Raw genomic sequence first — 20795 nt, forward strand, 5'->3', positions numbered from 1 at the left:
GGGACTCCACCAATCCCAAGATTGATATTTTCAAATTTCACTGTCTGAATGTATCATTAATCACGTATGCGCTTTACAAATCAATTCACACAAGGGACACAAGATCCCATTCTCAGGATTGATGAGGATCCCAGCAATCATACCTCATACATATTTCCTTATCCTATGCTTTTTAATGTATGTTTCATTTATTTATTTTTTCTGTCAAATAATAAAAAGTTATATCTCTCAGAAAACAGCAATTTTTTCACAATAATCTGTATGTTTTAACCACTAAAATATAAAAAAAAAAACTGCAAAAGTTTGATATCCCCGTAATCGTTCTTATCTGGAGAATCATATTGTCAGGTCAGTTTAATTGCACCTTGAACTCCTTAGAAGAAAAATATAAAAAATGATGATGGAATTGCATATTTTCCAACCATTTCAACGCACTTGTAATTTTTTTTTTATCGTCATTCAGTACAACATATGATAAAATTAATGGTGTCCTTGGAATCTGCAACTTGTTCTGCAAAAACACAAGCTGTCATTATAGCTATATTGTTGACCAAAAAATAAAAATATAAAGCTATGGAAGAAAAGGAAAGCCCAAAAATGAAAATTTGCCATTTTGGGAAGGGGTTTAAGCTGATTCATTTTCTGCATTAGTGCAATTTTCACATTAAAAAACCCATTTATCATCATTGGGAATTATTGTGCTGGTTCGTGACACATATTTTATGTATTGGCTAAGACCTCTGTGACATTATACTGGTTGGAGTGCGTTCTTATAGCAGAGGATGGCTCTGGGTTTATTATATGGAGTTAAAAAAACTTAAATAAATAACATTTTATGCTTTAAAGTGAATGAAAAATTGATAGCTTGAAGAGACAATTTTGGAGCCTGAACAAATGTTTATCCAGAAGAAAACAAGGAAGATCCATTATTGAACCACAGCAAGCAGAGGTCTTACAAATAGTAAGATATTGGCAAAGAAATTACAAATGTCACATTTTTTTTATAAAAATTGTAATTGCTCTAAAGCCCCCAAAACTCAAATTAAGCCACATTATACATTCATATTGGGGACGTAGCCCGCATGAATATATTATCTTCAATACAGAGGTCACTAATTGAGTTTTATATAAAACTGTTTTATTACATATGTAGATTTTATTTCTATTGTATACAGCGCCTACCTAAGTGGAGGGCCACCCTGCAGTCCTGCAGTGGCTGGGCTCCTGGGCAATGAGTGTGCACCACTTGCAAGCTCTATACTTTGGAGCCTACAAATGCCGCTCTGTAGCCGGCCGGTTCACTGGGTCCGGTCAGCTTTAGTGTCCCTCTGATTTTTCCTTGCTGCAGGGGTAAAAGTACATCTGCTTCCAGTATGACGGAGCAGACAGTTTTGACCTGTGGTGCGACCATACCGCTGGTCCGAACTGCTGATCTTCACCCCCAAACACCAGGAAGTCAGGAGGCAGAGGAGTTGTGTGCTCCTGAAGAAAAGAAGATGAGAAAACCTTTATAAACTGCTTAAAATGTTGTAATTAATTGGTTGGAGGGAATGTCCATCTTCAAACATAGACCTATCAGAACGTATGATTCATTGGGGTCTTTTCCCTGAGGCCCACATTGATCACCCAAGCATACGCCCAAAATCTTTTTCCTGCTCATCGGACTTGTAGGTATTCGGTTTGCTCCATCTGCGGTTGGAAATTTCTAATTTACTGCAATGAGGCTCTAATACAAGGGTCTACAATAATATTGTTGTTAACGAGAGATGTACATCAGGAAAAAAGGAAGCGGAAAACACAAAGAAGCGGTAGGGGGGTGACAGGACTTAGTGACATGTCAGAAGATGTTTTAAGGTGGACCTTCCCTGTAAGTATGACGCTATGTAATTCCTTGTAAGAAAAGGATTTTCATCATTCTGGTTCTTTCCAGTGCAGTACTTCATGACGCCTCTTGTTTATCAAGGCTCTGTACCGCTACAAGACGCTGACGTGGCCTCTCCATGCAATGACACTGACAATGAAGTCACTACTGTGCCACGAAAAAAAGGTTTGGGATTTTTTTATATTTTTATTTGACTCTTGTTACTTAATGATTTAAAACAATTATATTGCCAAAGAATGGAATTTTTTATTTTTTTTGGATCAACATGTCTCATAAACATTTAGTGGTGTGTTTTTATTATTTTTATATCACTATCCACAAAAAAAAACCTAAAATTTCCACTTTTCATGCTGTCCATTGCAGCACGCATGATAAGCGGATAGTTTTTTGTCTTTTGTGGCTCATATTTTAACTTTGCTTTTTAGGCTGGGAAAGAGTCATCAGAGTCATCTCATTATTATTAAATTATTAAAAAAGAAAGTAAAAGGGCAGCACGGTGGCTCAGTGGTTAGCACTGCAGCCTTGCAGCGCTGGGGTTCTGGGTTCAAATCCCACCAAGGACAACATCTGCAAGGAGTTTATGTTCTCCCAGCATTTGTGTGGGTTTCCTCTGGGATCTCCAGTTTCCTCCCACACTCCAAAGACATGCTGATAGGGAATGTAGATTGTGAGCCCCAATGGGGACAGCAATAATAATGTCTGTAAAGCGCTGTGGAATTAATGGCGCTATATAAGTGAGTAAAATAAATAAATAAATAAAAAAGTCAGCATTTTTGTGGTGAAAACAAGTTATCCTCTGGATAGGTGATAATGTATTGATCGATAGGGGTCTGATCGGTTTGATCTGCAGCTATCAGCAGACCTGGAAATGTTTATCCCCTACAGAATGGAGCACTGGGTCTGATGTCGGACCGCGGCTCCATTCATTCTATACGGAGAAGCCCCCCATAGGGAATGAATAGAGTGGTGGTCGAGCATGTGCTCTACAGCTGCATTTTAACAGGGATAAACTGTTTCATTCTACCAATCCTAGTTCCAAAAATCAATAAGTTATTACCAAAAAAACCTTTTTAAGGATTATATAAGGTAGAATAAAAACAATATAAATGCATAGGTAAGGCTATACTAACTGTACTAACTGGGGGTCCGAACGCTCGTAGGTGCCTATTTACAACAGAGTGGTGGTTGCACATTCGCCCCTCCACTCCATCACTGTCTACAGAGATAGCTAAATGCTGCTCCATCCTAAAGCCCCCCATACACTTTAGAAATCTGTCAGCTGAACGATGGTTTGGTCCGAAGCTATGCCAAATTTCCATTCCACAGAAGCGCTCAGACATCTCTGGTAACAGCTTATCGGATAGAGAACAAGAGGATATTCAACCCGAAATTGAAAATACTGAATCCTTCGGGAGGAAAGTCAGGAGGCCCCAATGTACAGTAGACTGTTGTCCAAAGCTGTCAATGTCAGTGGGTTAACCAACATTAGACCAATGTTTAGGGGGTTCTTAACAGGGCATATTAAAGCCCCATTCTCTGGATCAGTGGGGGTCCCAGTGGTGGATTCCCAGCTCTCATCAGTTGTCACCTTTCCTATGGACGGGTGATTACTAACCCAGTTTAGACAACTTCTTTAAGGAAGAAGTCCGTATGGCCGCCCCAGGGGAAAATGTTGGTGGAAGCTATATATACAAATCACTACAGGTTATAAATTGAGGAAGGGCATTGAAGTCAAAGGTTCATATAGCGACTGCAGTCCTATATATTGTCATAATGTAATAATATATTGTATACTGTTATGTCATTGTGTAGGTGCAGCTCGATTTGTTACCAGATTGGCTTGGTTTTTATTGTGGTGATTAATAGAAGCATCTGGTGTCTGTTCAATAACGGAAATCTTTGGTCATAAGAAGTCATTCTTTCATGAAAACGGTTTTAGTATCTTTCAGAATAAACACAGAAAACTTCTTGTTGGAAGTGCAGGTGGAGTACAGACAAGAATGGCTCTTCACGTGTCATGAGAGGTGGAGTGCAGATTGGGGAGCCCATGTGTGTCAACGCTTAGGATACATCAGGTACAAAACTTCATACGGTAATGAAAGTAATGTCGAGCAATTCTTTATTCTGGGTTTAAAGAGGCAGATCGGATAACGAGCACCAATCGCCGACTTAACAAGTCAATAGGAGCTTCTTTAAGACTCTTTTATGGCAGCTGATGACAGCTCTATGGGGACGAAAGATCGTTAATCCGATGGATCGACCTCCATACAGTCTGCATATTGTAGGCCTCATGAATGATCTAAATAGGTCACAAATTAAACTTTTGCTCACTTCTTGGCTGCTCAGTGGCCCATGTGAACTGGCCTCTAAAATAAATTCAATCATTTAAAAGGAAATGGTCATTTGAGTCATGTTGCCCACGTCATGCTGCCCTAAACGTGGGCAGCAAAAATCAGAGGCTGTCAGCATGATTACGGCCAGGTATATTTTTCTTTTAAACATTCAGGCATTTTAGAAAGCATATACTTTTATGATCCAGCTGGGGACTGTAGCCAAAAACCAGACGAGTCCGATGCCACCTCTGGCCGACTTTTCCCAGCACTGCTACAGACGATTGACAAGTCTTAACTTATGCACATGTAATAGTGGAGAAGGACGCAGCCTTCCTTTGGCACTGAAGTAGTTAAAGAAAGTGTTTCTGTAGTTAGACCTCTCTGAACTGTTGGTAGGCCAAGCCAAGGGGTTAGCTTCAGTGGTCCAGTCAGTAGAGTAGAGGGGGAACTTAGCGCCCTGATCAAGCCTTGAGTGTTATAGAGCTTGTTACTGGCATAATTGCTTGTGGGCTGCAGTACCTGTAACCAGCCACAAGATGCCACTGTCCTGGGTGCAGATGTCAGGTTGAGTCTGCTAGCAGTGTTACAGACAGTGATGGGGTTAATGCTGTGTGATGGCAGCTCACAGAGGGTGGGCACATTAGGAAAATCCCTGCTTAGTTTCCAGGAGCAGGAAGTGATGAGTAGTAAGAGATAGGACAGTGAACTGTACGGGCAGCCTGACTATATGGTGGCTGCTAGGGTAGACGGGAGCTCCATACCCTCAGACAGTGGGATCACTAGTGTAGACAGTGGGATCACTACGCAAGAGTCCTGTTAGCCGGCCGGAGAAACTCAACAGAGGTATTGAGGACCCAGGGCACTTCTAGTCTGCAGGAAGCAGAGGAAGACAAATAGGACTCCAGCTAAGACGTGGGGGAGATATTGGATCCGGAACACTGTTGGTATTGCAGAAGAGTCTCTTGGGCTAGAGATTAAAGTCACAGAGATGCTTCACTTAAAGAGGGAACCAGGGCTGAAGATGTTGCCAGCGCCTGTGAGGGAGATAATAACCTGTCGGGCCTTATCCATTATATCTGCCTGTAAATACTGTACATATTCCTCTTCCCCAAGTAAAGTCCAAGTTATGGTTAAGAACCTCGTGTCCTCTGAATTTATTGCTGCCCTGGTCCCAGAAGAGAAATGCCTGGAGACAGCCGCGATCGGATGGTCTGAAGTAAGTGAAGAGCGCCACATACATGGCCACACATCAGAAGGAGGACACGTATTGTCTGTAGGGTGCCAGAGCGAGAGGGGGCTACAGCTTGCCCATGACTACCTCGCTGGGGTACCTTACACACATATGATGGACAGACCTGTCAATCACCTACAGCAGTACTGGAAAAAGTCGACAAGGGGCTTTACCGGACTAGTCTCATTTCTGGCTATGGTCCCCAGTCAGATCTTGAAAGTATATTTTCTCTGAAACACCATAGCATTTCAGAGAAAAACATACTTGATTGCAATCATGCAGCTAGGCTGTGATACTGCTGCCTGTGGTTTGGGCAGTATGAATCGGATGACTGGTTCCCTTTAATGGATTGTCCTCTACTATGAAAGCTAAGCTTAATTATGTTACGGAAGTGGAAGAAAGGAAAAAGAGAACTTACCTCCCCGACTTCCCTAACCTCCACCACTTTCCATACTGTGTCCCCCACCGGTCCCCTAGCATCAACATTTGACAAGGGATGTCACAAGACCAATGCAGCCAATCAGCACCGAATATTGACACTTGGGTGACCGGCAGGTGACACAGACCTGAGCACAGAATAGCAACCCCAGTCCAGGAGGTGAATATAGTATTTGTTTTCTGTTCCATTACACTGGGCCCATTAAGAATAACTTTTAGGCTATGTGCACACGAAGCGTTTTTTCTGCGTTTCCACTGCGAAAACGCTTGTTAATTGGTCTGCTAGCTATAGCAATGCTAATCCTGATGTACTGTGCACATGATGCGGAAATTTCCGCTCAGAATTACCATTCTGGTAAAAACCACAGCATGACTATTGTGAGGGCGTTTCTACCTCAAATTTGCCCTCACAAATTGAACCGCAGCAAATCCGCAGGTATAATATTTATACCTGCGGATTTGCTGTGTTTCAATTAAAGCCAAAAGGCACGAATTCGGTTGGAAATAAAGTGCGGGTGGTACCCAGCTCGGGAGAGGAGGACTACTACTCCTCTCATCCGACCGTCGCTCCCACTGATAACAGCGAGAGTGGCGCAGCTGGGGGAGCAGTAGTCTCCTCAGCCAAGCCGGCGTACCCGCGGTGGTAAAAAAAAAAGGAAACATAAAAAAAAACACTATACTCACCTGTCCGGCGCCCCCCGGTGTCCTCCTGGTCCCCGGCGATGTTCTCCTCCCAGCGGCCGGCGGTACACTGCAGGGAGCGCGCTCGCTCCCACCAGTGTACTGCGCTGCCAGGACCTGCGGCCACGTGAGCGATCAGCTGAAGACTGTTCCCATGGTGGTGAGCTCACCAGGGCTGATCAGCTGATCTTCAGCTGATGAACCCCAGTGACCTCACTCCTGCAGCAGCAATGTACACTGATAGGGGTGATTTTACACTCCTTGTCAGTATACATTGTTGTCTTCTACAGCAGTGACATTAGTGATTGCTGATGTCACTGCCGTAGAAGTGACCCGGATCGCCGAAGGACAATCGTTGGCGTAATCATGAACTGCGTCATTGACGGCGGACAGGTGAGGGATATGGTTGTTTGTTTTTTTACTTTTTTTTCCAGTAGATCGATGGCTTCGCGGACAGAGTACAATAATTTTTTTTTTTAAAACCATGTGTTTTTTATTTAATTAAAATACTATATTCTGGCCGTGTATTTATTGAAAAGGCGGTGATAACTTTACTACGCAGTTAGTAATGGGGGCGTCTTATAGACGCCCTCCATTACTAACCTGGGCTTCACATCAGCCGCCAATGCAAGGCTGACGTGAACAACAACCCCATTACCCCACTCACAACCGCTACGGGGCAGTGGCAAGAGTGGAGGCTAAGCGCCAGATTTGACGCATCTTATGGAAGTGCCATTTCGGTCTGTTTTAGGCTCTGTGCCCACAATCCGGATGTAGCGGCGTTTTAGACGCACATTTTTTGCAGCATCCAAAACTGCATTTTATTAAACACAGATAAATCCACATGTGATCACTATTTACCACATTCAATACATTCTAGTGGTCAAATTTCTGTTGTGGAGACTAGCGACTCCGCAAGAGAATTTGACATGCTGTGGTCCTGAAAGACGTGCCGCATGTCAGTGTCCACGGCTGATCCGCAGCCTCAGATGCACCCATAGCGGACATGGGATTTCTAGAGATCCCATCCACTATGCTGTAACATCTGGACGCTGCGGGTTTTATGTTGTATAAACACACAGCGTCAAACCTGCAGTGGCTCCTGATCGTGGCGACGTACCCAAACTCACCCGTAGCATGTCAATTTCTGTAGCGGACATGCTAGTCTCTGATGCAGATTTTGACCGATTGAAGTGTCATTATATGCGGTGGATTCACATGTACCGACAACAAAAGTACAGCATTAGAACGCCGCGTTTTGGACGCTGCAAAAATATGCTGCATCCAAAGTGCTGCTGAGTGCTGATCGGGGAGACATAGTGGCTAACCAAACAGCTGTGAGCTGTTAATAATGGACAGGGACCATCTTTGTAAATGGCACCTTCATAGGCTAAAAATAGCAGCTCACAGCTGTGGCATAAATTACATGAATGGAAATGCTAATGAGATTGGGCAAATGGGATTAGCTGACACCTAGCTCTTTTGTTTGGTGATGACAAGGTGTCAATCAAACCCTTTCATCACCAAACCTAATTAAAGTAAAGAGATAAATAAACACACAGACACAGAGCAAACACTTTATTTGAAATACAACAGACACATTCGTTAATCATTTAAATTAACTAATATACTCACCTCAGTTCTGACAGTAATCCAAGGGTTTAACCCCTTACCGACGTGGTGCGTATTAGTACCCACATACACATATTTGGTATTGCCACATTCAGAATCGCCCGATATATCAATATAAAAAAATAATTAATCAGATCGGTAAATGGCGTAACGAGAAAAAAATTCTAAACACCAGAATTAAGTTTTTTTGGTTGCCGCAACATTGCAATAAAATGCAATAACGGGCGATCAAAACATCAGATCTACCCCAAAATGGTATCAATGAAAACGTCAGCTCGGCTCGCAAAAAAGTAAGCCCCAGATAACTGGCCCCAGATCCCGAAAAAATAAAGGCGCTACGGGTCTTGGAAAATGGCGATTTTTTTTTTTTTTTTAACAAACTTTGAATTTTCTTTTGACCACTTAAATAAAAAAGAACCTTTACATGTTTGATGTCTACGAACTTGTAATGACCTGGAGAATAATAATGGCAGGTCAGTTTTAGCATTCAGTGAACGTGGTAAAAAAAAAACAACTGTGGTATTGCACTTTTTTTGCAATTGCACCGCACTTGGATTTTTTTTCCCGTTTTCCTGTACATGATATGGTAAAACCAGTGATGTTGTTCAAAAGTACAACTCATGCCGCAAAAAATAAGCCCTCACACGGCCATATTGACCGAAAAATAAAAAAAGTTCTGGCTCTGGGAACAAGAGGAGCAAAAAACGAAAACACAAAAAAGGAAAATGCTCCGGTCATTAAGGGGTTAAGCAATGTCCCACCAAATAACTTTATTTAGCTCCAAAAAGCATTCATTGATGTACAAAAATGGTTCAAAAAACGCTTCAAAAATTGAATACTGAATACAAAAAGGCAATGTGCAGCAATAGGGAGTGCTGGGGTAACAATTGCCCACGTATGAAGCCTCCATTATTATAAGTGACACATACCAGATCGGGGGGCCTCTTACAGATTTTGGATGGGAGCCCGGAGCTTCACTTACAGCTGACCGAAGGCCACTTCCAAATACATTTTGGAAAATGGTCCATAGTCTGTAATGCATAAAAATGAATCTGTCACCAGGTTTTTGCTACCTAGTCTGAGAGCAGCAAAATGCAGAGACAGAGACCCTGATTGCAGTGATGTGTCACTTACTGGGCTGCCTGCCATAGTTCTGATAAAATTATTTATTGAAAAGGAGGACATGACTTGAGGACTAGTAAATCTGCTGCCATGTAGGCTAACCACACCCAACCATTGATTGGTTTTCTTTCTGTGCAAACTGTGCATAGGCAAAAAGCTGCAGCAATCAGCAAAGTAAATAATATATAGCTGGAATCAGGGTCTCTGCCCCTACATCATGTTATTCTCAGGCAGGATAGCAAAAACTTGGTTACAGATTCCCTTTAAGTAACCTAAATTCCATATCCAAATATCCATATTTATGTACAAAGAAGCCTGTCTAGTATTTATCACCTAGAGGAACATTTGTCAGTTGCACTCCCTAACTACGCCCCTGCAGAGCCTATAGTTTAATTATTAACCATACCTTTGCATAAAATTCAATGTGAACTTACAATGTTACTGACTGAATTGTGTACTGTAGGTTGATGCATCACAAAGCTGTGAATCTGACATCCACAAATGTAAATCACAGTCAAGAATTTGTCCAGGTCCCATTTGGACAAACCACTGCACCTGAGCATATTTGGCAAACCAGGTATGTCAGTAGATGAAAGAAAAGTATGAATTATTATGTATAGTGCAAGGTAAAAGAGGTATAATAAAAAATGCACATTAATTACAAGACATAATATTGTATTGTTTACTAGGCTTTTTTCTTGCTTCTAATACTAAGCATCCAATGCTGTGCCTGGGAAGAGGGAAGTTAAGGAATGGGGAGAGGTAACTAGCTTAAAGGGGTATTCCCCTGGTTAAAAAAGTCAGTTGCAGCCTTGGCATTTTGTCCAAGTCAGCTTCTTACACTTCGAAATGTGATGACTGAGGCCAATCAGTAGCATCAACAGCAGTCAATTGGTGCCCCCTTCGAAATATTGATGCCGCGAGATTGGAAGGAGCATTGAGAATAACACAAAGTTTCAGATTCAATAATCAATTTCAGAATCTGATAGAGGGGCTGTAGATGTGGGTAGGTCTGATGGAGGGGCTGTTGACAGTGGTGTGTCTGGCAGAGGGGCTGTGTGTTGACAGGGATGAGTCTGATAGAGGTGCTGTAGGCAGAGGTGGGTCTGGTAGAGGGGATGTTGATGGGGGTGGGTTTGTTAGAAGAGCTGTTGACAGGGATGGGTTTGGTAGAGGGGCTGTAGACAGGGGTGAGTGTGTTAGACGGGATGTTAATGGGGTTGGGTCTGGTAGAGGTGATGTTTATGGGGGTGGGTCTGTTAGAGGGGCAGTTGACAGGGGTGGGTCTGATAGAGGTGCTGTAGATGTGGGTTTGGAAGAGGGGCTATGGACAGGGGTGGGTCTAATAGAGGGGCTGTTGACAGGGGTGGGTCAGACAGATGTGCTGTAGATAGGGGTGCTTTAGACAGAGGTGGGACTGGTAGAGATGTAGACAGGGCTGGATCTGGTAGAGGATCTGTAGACAGGCGTGGTCTGATTGGGGGCTGTAGACAAGGGGGGGTCTGGTAGAGGAGCTGTAGAGAGGTGTGGGTCTGATTGGGGGCTGTAGACGGGTGGGTCTGGTAGAGGGGTTGTAGACAGGAGTAGGTCTGGTAGAGGGCTGTAGACAGGAGTAGGTCTGGTAGAGGAGTTGTAGACAGGGGTGGATCTAGTAGAGGGGCTGTAGACAGGAGTGGGTCTGGTAGAGGGGCTGTAGACATGAGTAGGTCTGGTAGAGGGCTGTAGACGGGTGGGTCTGGTAGACGGGCTGTAGACAGGAGTAGCTCTGGTAGAGGGCCGTAGACAGGGGTGGGTCTGGTAGAGGGCTGTAGATGGGTGGGTCTGGTAGAGGGGCTGTAGACAGGAGTTGGTCTGGAAGAGGGCTGTAGACAGGGGTGGGTCTGATAGAGGGCTGTAGACGGGTGAGTCTGGTAGAGGGGCTGTAGACAGGAGTAGGTCTGGTAGAGGACTGTAGACAGGGGTAGGTCTCGTAGAGGAGCTGTAGACAGGAGTAGGTCTGGTAGAGGGCTGTAGACGGGTGGGTCTGGTAAAAGGGCTGTAGACAGGAGTAGGTCTGGTAGAGTGCTGTAGACAGGGTAGAGGGGCTGTACACAGGGGTGGGTCTGGTGGAGGGGCTGTAGACAGGAGTAGGTCTGGTAGAGGGCTGTAGACAGGGTAGAGGGGCTGTAGACACGGGTGGGTCTGGTAGAGGGGCTGTAGACAGGAGTAGGTCTGGTAGAGGGCTGTAGACAGGAGTAGGTCTCGTAGATGAGTTGTAGACAGGGCTAGGTCTGGTAGAGGGGCGGTAGACAGGGGTGGGTCTGGTAGAGGGTCTGTAGACAGTGGTGGGTGTGGTAGAGGGGCTGTAGACAGGAGTAGGTCTGGTAGAGGGCTGTAGACAGGGCTGGGTCTAATAGAGGGGCTGTAGACAGGGGTGGGTATGGTAGATAGGCTGTTGACAGGGGTGGGTCAGAGAGATGTGCTGTAGATAGGGGTGCTTTAGACAGAGGTGGGATTGGTAGAGATCTAGACAGGGTTGGATCTGGTAGAGGATCTGTAGACAGGCGTGGTCTGATTGGGGGGTTGTAGACAGGGTTGGATCTGGTAGAGGATCTGTAGACAGGCGTGGTCTGATTGGGGGGTTGTAGACAAGGGTGGGTCTGGTAGAGGAGCTGTAGAGAGGTGTGGGTCTGATTGGGGGCTGTAGACGGGTGGGTCTGGTAGAGGGGTTGTAGACAGGAGTAGGTCTGGTAGAGGGCTGTAGACAGTAGGTCTGGTAGAGGAGTTGTAGACAGGGGTGGGTCTGGTAGAGGGGCTGTAGACAGGGGTGGGTCTGGTAGAGGGGCTGTAGACAGGGGTGGGTCTGGTAGAGGGCTGTAGACAGGAGTAGGTCTGGTAGAGGGCTGTAGACAGGGCTGGGTCTGGTAGAGGGGCTGTAGACAGAGGTGGATCTGGCTTGATCTTGTGTTTGTAAACAAAGGATCTGGTCTAAGATCTATGAAAAAGGGAATGTTTGGTCTGGATTCTGTAAACAAGGGGGATCTGATCTAGGGTCTGTAAACCAAGGGGATGTAGTCTGGGGTCTGTAAATGGGGAGGTTTGGTCGAAGGTCTGTGAATTGTAAAGAGAAGTCTTGACTAGAGATGAGCGTTGTTCTACTCGAACTGTTCGCCAATCTCAAATTCGAGCTGTTTTGGGCGGTGTTCGAGCCGGTCGGCGAACACGAACAATTTGAGAAAAATTCGGCTGTTCGAGGTTATGTTCGATAACTGTTCGTGCACCAAAATCATAACTGGATTTTTTCTCAGTAATGATGAAAATTAATGTTAATACGCAGTTTGAGTGTACAGCGGGGCGGGGGGAGGGGCAGGGGATGGATCTCTGCAGGAACAATGAAGATCTCCATTTTTTTTTCTCTTTCCCGCATTTGCAGTGGGGAGGTGCAATCTGTCAGCCTATCAGCAGCGCACACACGGAGCAAAGTGCTTTTTTTTCACACAAGCAAGGGCATGTGTGATTGGCAGTGTATGTCACATGTCCTTGCCCTATAAGACCAAGCCATTTTCCCCGTCGCCACCATTTTCTCACTGCTGCAGCTGCGTGTTAGACAGCACCGCTGTTGCTGTGTGCGCTATACCTTGTTAATTTCAAGCCAATTTTCGCACAAATATACAGATAGCTTGGGAGTAGGGAATAGTTGTGATTGCAGTCCTTTTAAGGACTAGGTTACAGCATTTCCTACGACTTTTATCAGGCAGGTCTGTGCTCTTAAATAGATAGATTGTGGGAGTAAAGACTAATTGTAATTGGAGTCCTTTTCAGGACTAGGTTACATCAGTTCCTATCAGTTTTTGCCAGGCAGGTCTGTGCCAGTGCTGTGCAAGTTTTTTTCACAGCATTTGGCTGAATCTAGCAAAGCTAATCCTTTTTGGCCTATTGCAGAGTGTGTTAGTCAGTGGAGTAGCCTATCTGTGTTGCAAGATATACCACCTGTGTATAGAATACCAATTTTTTTACTGCACCTAGTGAAGTAAAATCTTTTGGGCATAGCATCATTCTATTAGTCCATCTATACTGACCTCCATCAGGTTGCAAACTGAATATAATTTTTTTCTGCATCTAGCTCTGAAAAAATATTTGGGCTTCTAGCGGTGTGTGGGACTTGGTCTATTAGTCCATCTATACTGACCTCCATCAGGTTGCAAATTAAAAATAATTTTTTTCTGCATCTAGCTCTGAAAAAATATTTGGGCTTCTAGCAGTGTGTGGGACTTGGTCTATTAGTCCATCTATACTGACCTCCATCAGGTTGCAAATTAAAAATAATTTTTTTCTGCATCTAGCTCTGAAAAAATATTTGGGCTTCTAGCAGTGTGTGGGACTTGGTCTATTAGTCCATCTATACTGACCTCCATCAGGTTGCAAATTAAAAATAATTTTTTTCTTCATTTATCTCTGAAAAAATATTTGGGCTTCTAGCAGCGTGTGGGACTTGTTCTATTAGTCCATCTATACTGACCTCCATCAGGTTGCAAATTAAAAATAATTTTTTTCTGCATCTAGCTCTGAAAAAATATTTGGGCTTCTAGCAGTGTGTGGGACTTGGTCTATTAGTCCATCTATACTGACCTCCAGCAGGTTGCAAATTAAAAATAATTTTTTTCTGCATCTAGCTCTGAAAAAATATTTGGGCTTCTAGCAGTGTGTGGGACTTGGTCTATTAGTCCATCTATACTGACCTCCATCAGGTTGCAAATTAAAAATAATTTTTTTCTGCATCTAGCTCTGAAAAAATATTTGGGCTTCTAGCAGTGTGTGGGACTTGGTCTATTAGTCCATCTATACTGACCTCCATCAGGTTGCAAATTAAAAATAATTTTTTTCTTCATTTATCTCTGAAAAAATATTTGGGCTTCTAGCAGCGTGTGGGACTTGTTCTATTAGTCCATCTATACTGACCTCCATTAGGTTGCAAATTAAAAATAATTTTTTTCTGCATCTAGCTCTGAAAAAATATTTGTGCTTCTAGCAGTGTGTGGGACTTGGTCTATTAGTCCATCTATACTGACCTCCATCAGGTTGCAAATTAAAAATAATTTTTTTCTGCATCTAGCTCTGAAAAAATATTTGGGCTTCTAGCAGTGTGTGGGACTTGGTCTATTAGTCCATCTATACTGACCTCCATCAGGTTGCAAATTAAAAATAATTTTTTTCTTCATTTATCTCTGAAAAAATATTTGGGCTTCTAGCAGCGTGTGGGACTTGTTCTATTAGTCCATCTATACTGACCTCCATCAGGTTGCAAATTAAAAATAATTTTTTTCTGCATCTAGCTCTGAAAAAATATTTGGGCTTCTAGCAGTGTGTGGGACTTGGTCTATTAGTCCATCTATACTGACCTCCATCAGGTTGCAAATTAAAAATATTTTTTTTCTGCATCTAGCTCTGAAAAAATATTTGGGCTTCTAGCAGTGTGTGGGACTTGGTCTATTAGTCCATCTATACTGACCTCCATCAGGTTGCAAATTAAAAATAATTTTTTTCTTCATTTATCTCTGAAAAAATATTTGGGCTTCTAGCAGCGTGTGGGACTTGTTCTATTAGTCCATCTATACTGACCTCCATCAGGTTGCAAATTAAAAATAATTTTTTTCTGCATCTAGCTCTGAAAAAATATTTGGGCTTCTAGCAGTGTGTGGGACTTGGTCTATTAGTCCATCTATACTGACCTCCATCAGGTTGCAAATTAAAAATAATTTTTTTCTTCATTTATCTCTGAAAAAATATTTGGGCTTCTAGCAGCGTGTGGGACTTGTTCTATTAGTCCATCTATACTGACCTCCATCAGGTTGCAAATTAAAAATAATTTTTTTCTGCATCTAGCTCTGAAAAAATATTTGGGCTTCTAGCAGTGTGTGGGACTTGGTCTATTAGTCCATCTATACTGACCTCCATCAGGTTGCAAATTAAAAATAATTTTTTTCTGCATCTAGCTCTGAAAAAATATTTGGGCTTCTAGCAGTGTGTGGGACTTGGTCTATTAGTCCATCTATACTGACCTCCATCAGGTTGCAAATTAAAAATAATTTTTTTCTTCATTTATCTCTGAAATAATATTTGGGCTTCTAGCAGCGTGTGGGACTTGTTCTATTAGTCCATCTATACTGACCTCCATCAGGTTGCAAATTAAAAATAATTTTTTTCTTCATTTATCTCTGAAAAAATATTTGGGCTTCTAGCAGCGTGTGGGACTTGTTCTATTAGTCCATCTATACTGACCTCCATCAGGTTGCAAATTAAAAATAATTTTTTTCTGCATCTAGCTCTGAAAAAATATTTGGGCTTCTAGCAGTGTGTGGGACTTGGTCTATTAGTCCATCTATACTGACCTCCATCAGGTTGCAAATTAAAAATAATTTTTTTCTGCATCTAGCTCTGAAAAAATATTTGGGCTTCTAGCAGTGTGTGGGACTTGGTCTATTAGTCCATCTATACTGACCTCCATCAGGTTGCAAATTAAAAATAATTTTTTTCTGCATCTAGCCCACCCAATAGTTTTGGCCTAATACCACAGTTTGGCCACTCAGCTCTGCTCGGTTACCATCCATTGTTTTTTTGTGCAAACAACTCCAGAGTTGTGAATTAGTTAACCACCAAAATGAGTGGAAAAAGGCCTGCTGCTGGTGGAAAGGGGAATAGGCGTGTTGGGAAGGGGAAAAAAGGTTGTGTCCGTGGGGTAGGTGCAGAAGAAAGACCATCTTCCAGCCAAACTAAAATGTCTACTTCTTTTAGCGGACAATGTGATAAGATCCCTTTCTTACGGCCACGCCAATCGCTACAAATTCCAGATGAGGCACAAAAACAGCAGGTGCTTCAACGGATATCAAGTGCTCCTTTAAGTGGGCTCTCCTCCACATCAACTTCAACATCACAAATACTCCAGTCCTCAAAGGTGTCACCCAAATCGCACTTGCTTCCTCACAGCTCCCAAATCTCCAGCTGCCCGTCTGAGTATGAGGTAGAACAGATGGTTGAGTCTGCAGAGCTGTTTACTCATACTATAGCCTGGGAATCAGAGGTCGACTCCAGCGCTTCTGTGAATCCAGACGAGGAAATGATCTGCACTGATCTTTATGAATCTTTATGAGTCGGATCCAGGACCAGACGCAGAAGGTTCTGACCATAATGTAGACCCTCATTCCCAAACTGTAACTCCTGTTGGTGGAGACAATGAGGAAGACGATGATAAGACTCAAATACCTGATTGGAGCGACAACTTTAGTTTTTTGTCAGGGCAGGAACAGGTTGGCTCTGAGGACGACGGGTGTGATAACGCACAGGGTGATGATGATGAGGTCGGAGATCCCACTTACTGTCAACCCACAGTCAGCCAAGAGATGAGGTCAGCAGAGGAGGTGGAGGAAGATGCTAGTGACGACGAGGTCAGGTTGCGCCTTCCTGGACAGAGACGTAGTACTGGAAGCACGTCAACAACTGCATCCTCAAACACAACTCTGCCTCTCACCACAAGTCGTGGTGGCTCTTCAGGTCGCATGGGTGCTAAGCCTTGCATAGCCTGGGCATTTTTTCAGATCGATAAAGATGACCCAACTCGTGTTATCTGTAACATTTGTCAGCAAAAGCTAAGTAGAGGCCAAAAAATACATAGTTTGAGTACTTCATGCATGAACCGGCACATGGACATGAAGCATAAGTTGCAGTGGGAAGCTCAGTGTGCTACAATGCGGCCTAGCCGGCCGGGCCAATCACCGTCTGCCATATCTTGTGCATCCGCGGCCTCTTCATCCTCTGTGACTGGGGGGACAGCAGTCACACCTGTTTTGGGGCGCAGACCTGCCACCTCTTTACCCGCAACAGCCAGCGTGATTGGCAGGTCATCATTTTCTTTGGAGGTGGTAACACCAGCTGGTGTTGAGCGCTGTCCGACATCGATAGCACCACCTTTGGATCAAGGCAACCTAACATGTCCGCCTGCATCTTCCTCACAGACCGGCAGTTTGCCGGGGACACCCTTATCAACCCCGTCTAAGCACAATAGCCAGCCCTCGGTCCCTCAGATGTGGACAAGTAAAAGACCATTTCCTCCTAGCCATGAGAAAGCTAAGAGGTTGAATTTCACCATCTGCAAGCTCTTGGCTACAGAAATGCTGCCTTTCCGCCTGGTGGACACAGAGGATTTTCGAGACCTTATGTCCGTCGCAGTGCCCCAGTACCAGATGCCCAGTCGGCACTACTTCTCAAAGAAAGGTGTGCCTGCGCTCCACCAGCATGTCGCACACAACATCACCGCTTCTTTGAGAAACTCTGTGTGTGACAGGGTGCATTTCACCACAGACACTTGGACGAGTAGGCATGGACAGGGGCGTTACATGTCGCTGACTGGGCACTGGGTAACTATGGTGACAGCAGGACAAGGGGCTGCTGTCCAAGTCTTGCCGTCCCCACGAGTTGTGCGTCAATCCTCTTTATGTCAAAGTTCCTCCACTGCTTCTGCCTCCTCAACCTCCTCTCGGTCTTCCACCTGCACCCAAAGCCTGTCTGGTCATGCCACAAGCTTTCTAACTGCGCAGAAGGGATCCTGCACACCTCCTTACTATGCTGGCAGTAGGGCTCAACGTCATCAGGCGGTTTTTACATTGAAATGTCTGGGAAATGTGAGTCACACAGCTGAGGAGTTGTGGTCAGCTCTGGAGAACCAATTTCATGAATGGTTGTCTCCACTGGACCTGAAACCAGGGAAGGCCGTGTGCGACAATGCTGCAAACCTGGGTGCGGCCCTTCGCCGGGGCAATGTCACACACGTGCCTTGTATGGCTCACGTGTTGAACCTGGTTGTCCAGCAATTTTTAGCCCACTATCCCAGACTAGATGGCCTTCTGCAGAGGGCACGGTCGCTGTGTGCTCACTTCCGCCGTTCGCATCCCGCAGCTCAGCGACTTACATCTCTACAGAAGTCGTTGGGCCTGCCACTTCACCGGCTAAAATGCGATGTGCCTACCCGGTGGAATTCAACTCTGCACATGTTGCAGCGACTGTGGCAGCACCGACAAGCCCTGGTGCAATACGTTCTGACGTATAGCCTGGGCCAACGAGATTCAGAGGTGGGGCAAATCACGCTGGAGGAGTGGTCTCAGATCAGGAACCTATGCACCCTTCTGCACAGTTTTGAAATGGCGACGAAGATGTTTAGTGCTGACGATGCCATTATCAGCATGACTATTCCGGTGATTTACATGCTGGAGCACATGTTAAACAGAATTCGGAGTCAGGTGGTGGCACAAGAGGAGGTGGAGGAAGTAGAGGAGGAGGAGTTGTATGCGGAAGGGCTAACATCTGCAAGGTCCAGACGGTCGGCAGCACCAAGGCGGCAGGCATGTGAGGGTGGGGGAGATGGTTTTACCAGGGCGCATGGTAGCAGCCAAACTAGTGAGGAAGGTGCAGGAGCCCAGGAAGAAGTGGAGGACGAACTGATGGAAGACTCATCAGATGAGGGAGACCTTGATCACATTTCTGTTGTGCGAGGTTGGGGGGAGAGGACAGAGGAAGGAAGCATGATTGTTACCTCGCCACCAACACAACAGGGACTTGGTGCTCCTGGATGCGCAACACACATGAGTGCCTTCTTGCTGCACTACCTGCAACATGACCCTCGAATTGTGAGAATTAGAAATAATCCTGACTACTGGGTTGCCACACTGTTAGATCCCCGGTACAAAAGTAAATTTGCAGAAATTATTCCTGCCATAGAAAGGGATGCACGCATGCAGGAGTATCAGCAGAGACTGTTGCAGAATCTTACATGTGCTTTTCCACAAAATACCAATGGTGCACGTAGTGAATCTCACAGTTCCAACTTGCCAACCGTGGGACCGTCAAGTGTTCAGCACTCAAACCGTAACAGAACCACAGTATCTGCTGGTAACATCAATTTTGCGGAATCATTTCACCACTTTTTTAGCCCATCCTTTGCAAGGCCACAGGAGACAAGAAGTCTGACACATAGTCAACGCCTAGAGACGATGGTACAGGAGTATCTCCAAGTAAACATTGAAGCCACGACTGTGTCACTGGACCCTTGCTCTTTTTGGGCTTCCAATCTGGATAAATGGCTGGAGCTAGCCACTTACGCCTTGGAGATCTTGTCATGCCCCGCAGCCAGCGTTCTGTCTGAACGTGTGTTCAGCGCTGCTGGTGGTGTGCTGACAGATAAGCGCACGCGGCTCTCCACTGATAATGTAGACAGACTCACGTTCATAAAGATGAACAAATCATGGATCCGAAACGACTTTTCTACCCCTGTGTCATCCTGGGGAGAGTAAAAGCTTGATGATTGGTTAAAATCACCCTACCAACCGTTTTAAGCTTTCAAATTACTAATCATGTTTATCTGTATCTTGACTGCAAAATAATTTGGGCTTTGTAGCAGTGTGCAGCACTGATCCTATTAGGCCATCTATAATAAGCTTCACCAGATTTAAAATTAAAAATAATTTTTAGCTGCATCTAGCCCAGAAAATAATTTTGGGGCTCCGAGATGCGCAAGACACATAAGTGCCTTCTTGCTGCACTACCTGCAGCATGACCCTCATATTGTCAGAATTCGAAGTAATCATGACTACTGGGTTGCCACACTCTTAGATCCCCCAAACTTTTCGATCAACCTTTTCATTTTAATAAAGACCAAAAAAATGGTCATTTTTGAAATTATAAGCATTAGCAGGTTGATAGAAACTGAAATCAAACAGTTTTCAACTCAAAACTTTATTCTAGGTGATGTTACATTTTCACATAGGACCCCTTGTTCGAAAGGAGCTTCTGAACTCTCTCGTCCATTGAATTTGTCAGGTTTTGGATGGTTTCTGCTTCAATTGTTTTGCATGAGGACAGAATACCCTCCCAGAGCTGTTGCTTAGATGTGAACTGCCTCCCGCCATCATAGACACTCCTTTTAATGATGCTCCAAAGGTTCTGAATGGGATAGAGGTCAGGGGAGCATGGGGGTCACACCATAAGTTTGTCCCCTTTTATGCCCATATCAGCCAGAGATGCAGATGTTTTATGTGCAGCATGAGATGGTGCATTATCATGCAGAAAAATGATCTTGCTGTGAAATACACGGTTCTTCTTCTTGAACCATGGCAGGAAGTGCTGTTTGAGAAAATCCACATACATTATGGAGTTCATCTTTAGCGCCTTCAGGGATCCTAAAGGGGCCGACAATCTCTCTCCCCATGATTCCAGCCCAAAACATTACTCCACCTCCTCCTTGTTGGCGCTGTAGCCGTGTTTGCGTGGGGTGTCCATCAACCAGCCATCCTCCACTCCATTCATCTGGACCATCGAGCGCTGCACGGCACTCATCCGTGAACAAAACAGTTTTGAAATCAGTCTTCATGTAATGTTTGGCCCACTGGAGCCGTTTCTGCTTGTGTGAAGTGGATAGAGGAGGTCGACAGGATGGCATATGCACAGCTGC

General features: G+C 44.4%; 1 protein-coding gene across 1 annotated transcript in view; it reads left to right on the forward strand.

Moving 5' to 3' along the window:
• The window catches only part of TMPRSS5 (transmembrane serine protease 5), a 223795-nt gene that overhangs the window by 188015 nt on the left and 14985 nt on the right, over positions 1 to 20795 (forward strand). The window contains exons 4-6 of the mRNA XM_073655271.1: positions 1931 to 2047; positions 3822 to 3957; positions 9783 to 9896. Of these exons, the coding sequence (XP_073511372.1) occupies positions 1931 to 2047; positions 3822 to 3957; positions 9783 to 9896 (367 nt within the window). The remainder of the gene's footprint in view (positions 1 to 1930; positions 2048 to 3821; positions 3958 to 9782; positions 9897 to 20795) is intronic.

The sequence above is a fragment of the Phyllobates terribilis genome, unplaced genomic scaffold (assembly GCF_046119375.1).
Source record: "Phyllobates terribilis strain yellow unplaced genomic scaffold, ASM4611937v1 Scaffold_12__6_contigs__length_324123572, whole genome shotgun sequence".
Lineage (NCBI taxonomy): Eukaryota > Metazoa > Chordata > Amphibia > Anura > Dendrobatidae > Phyllobates > Phyllobates terribilis.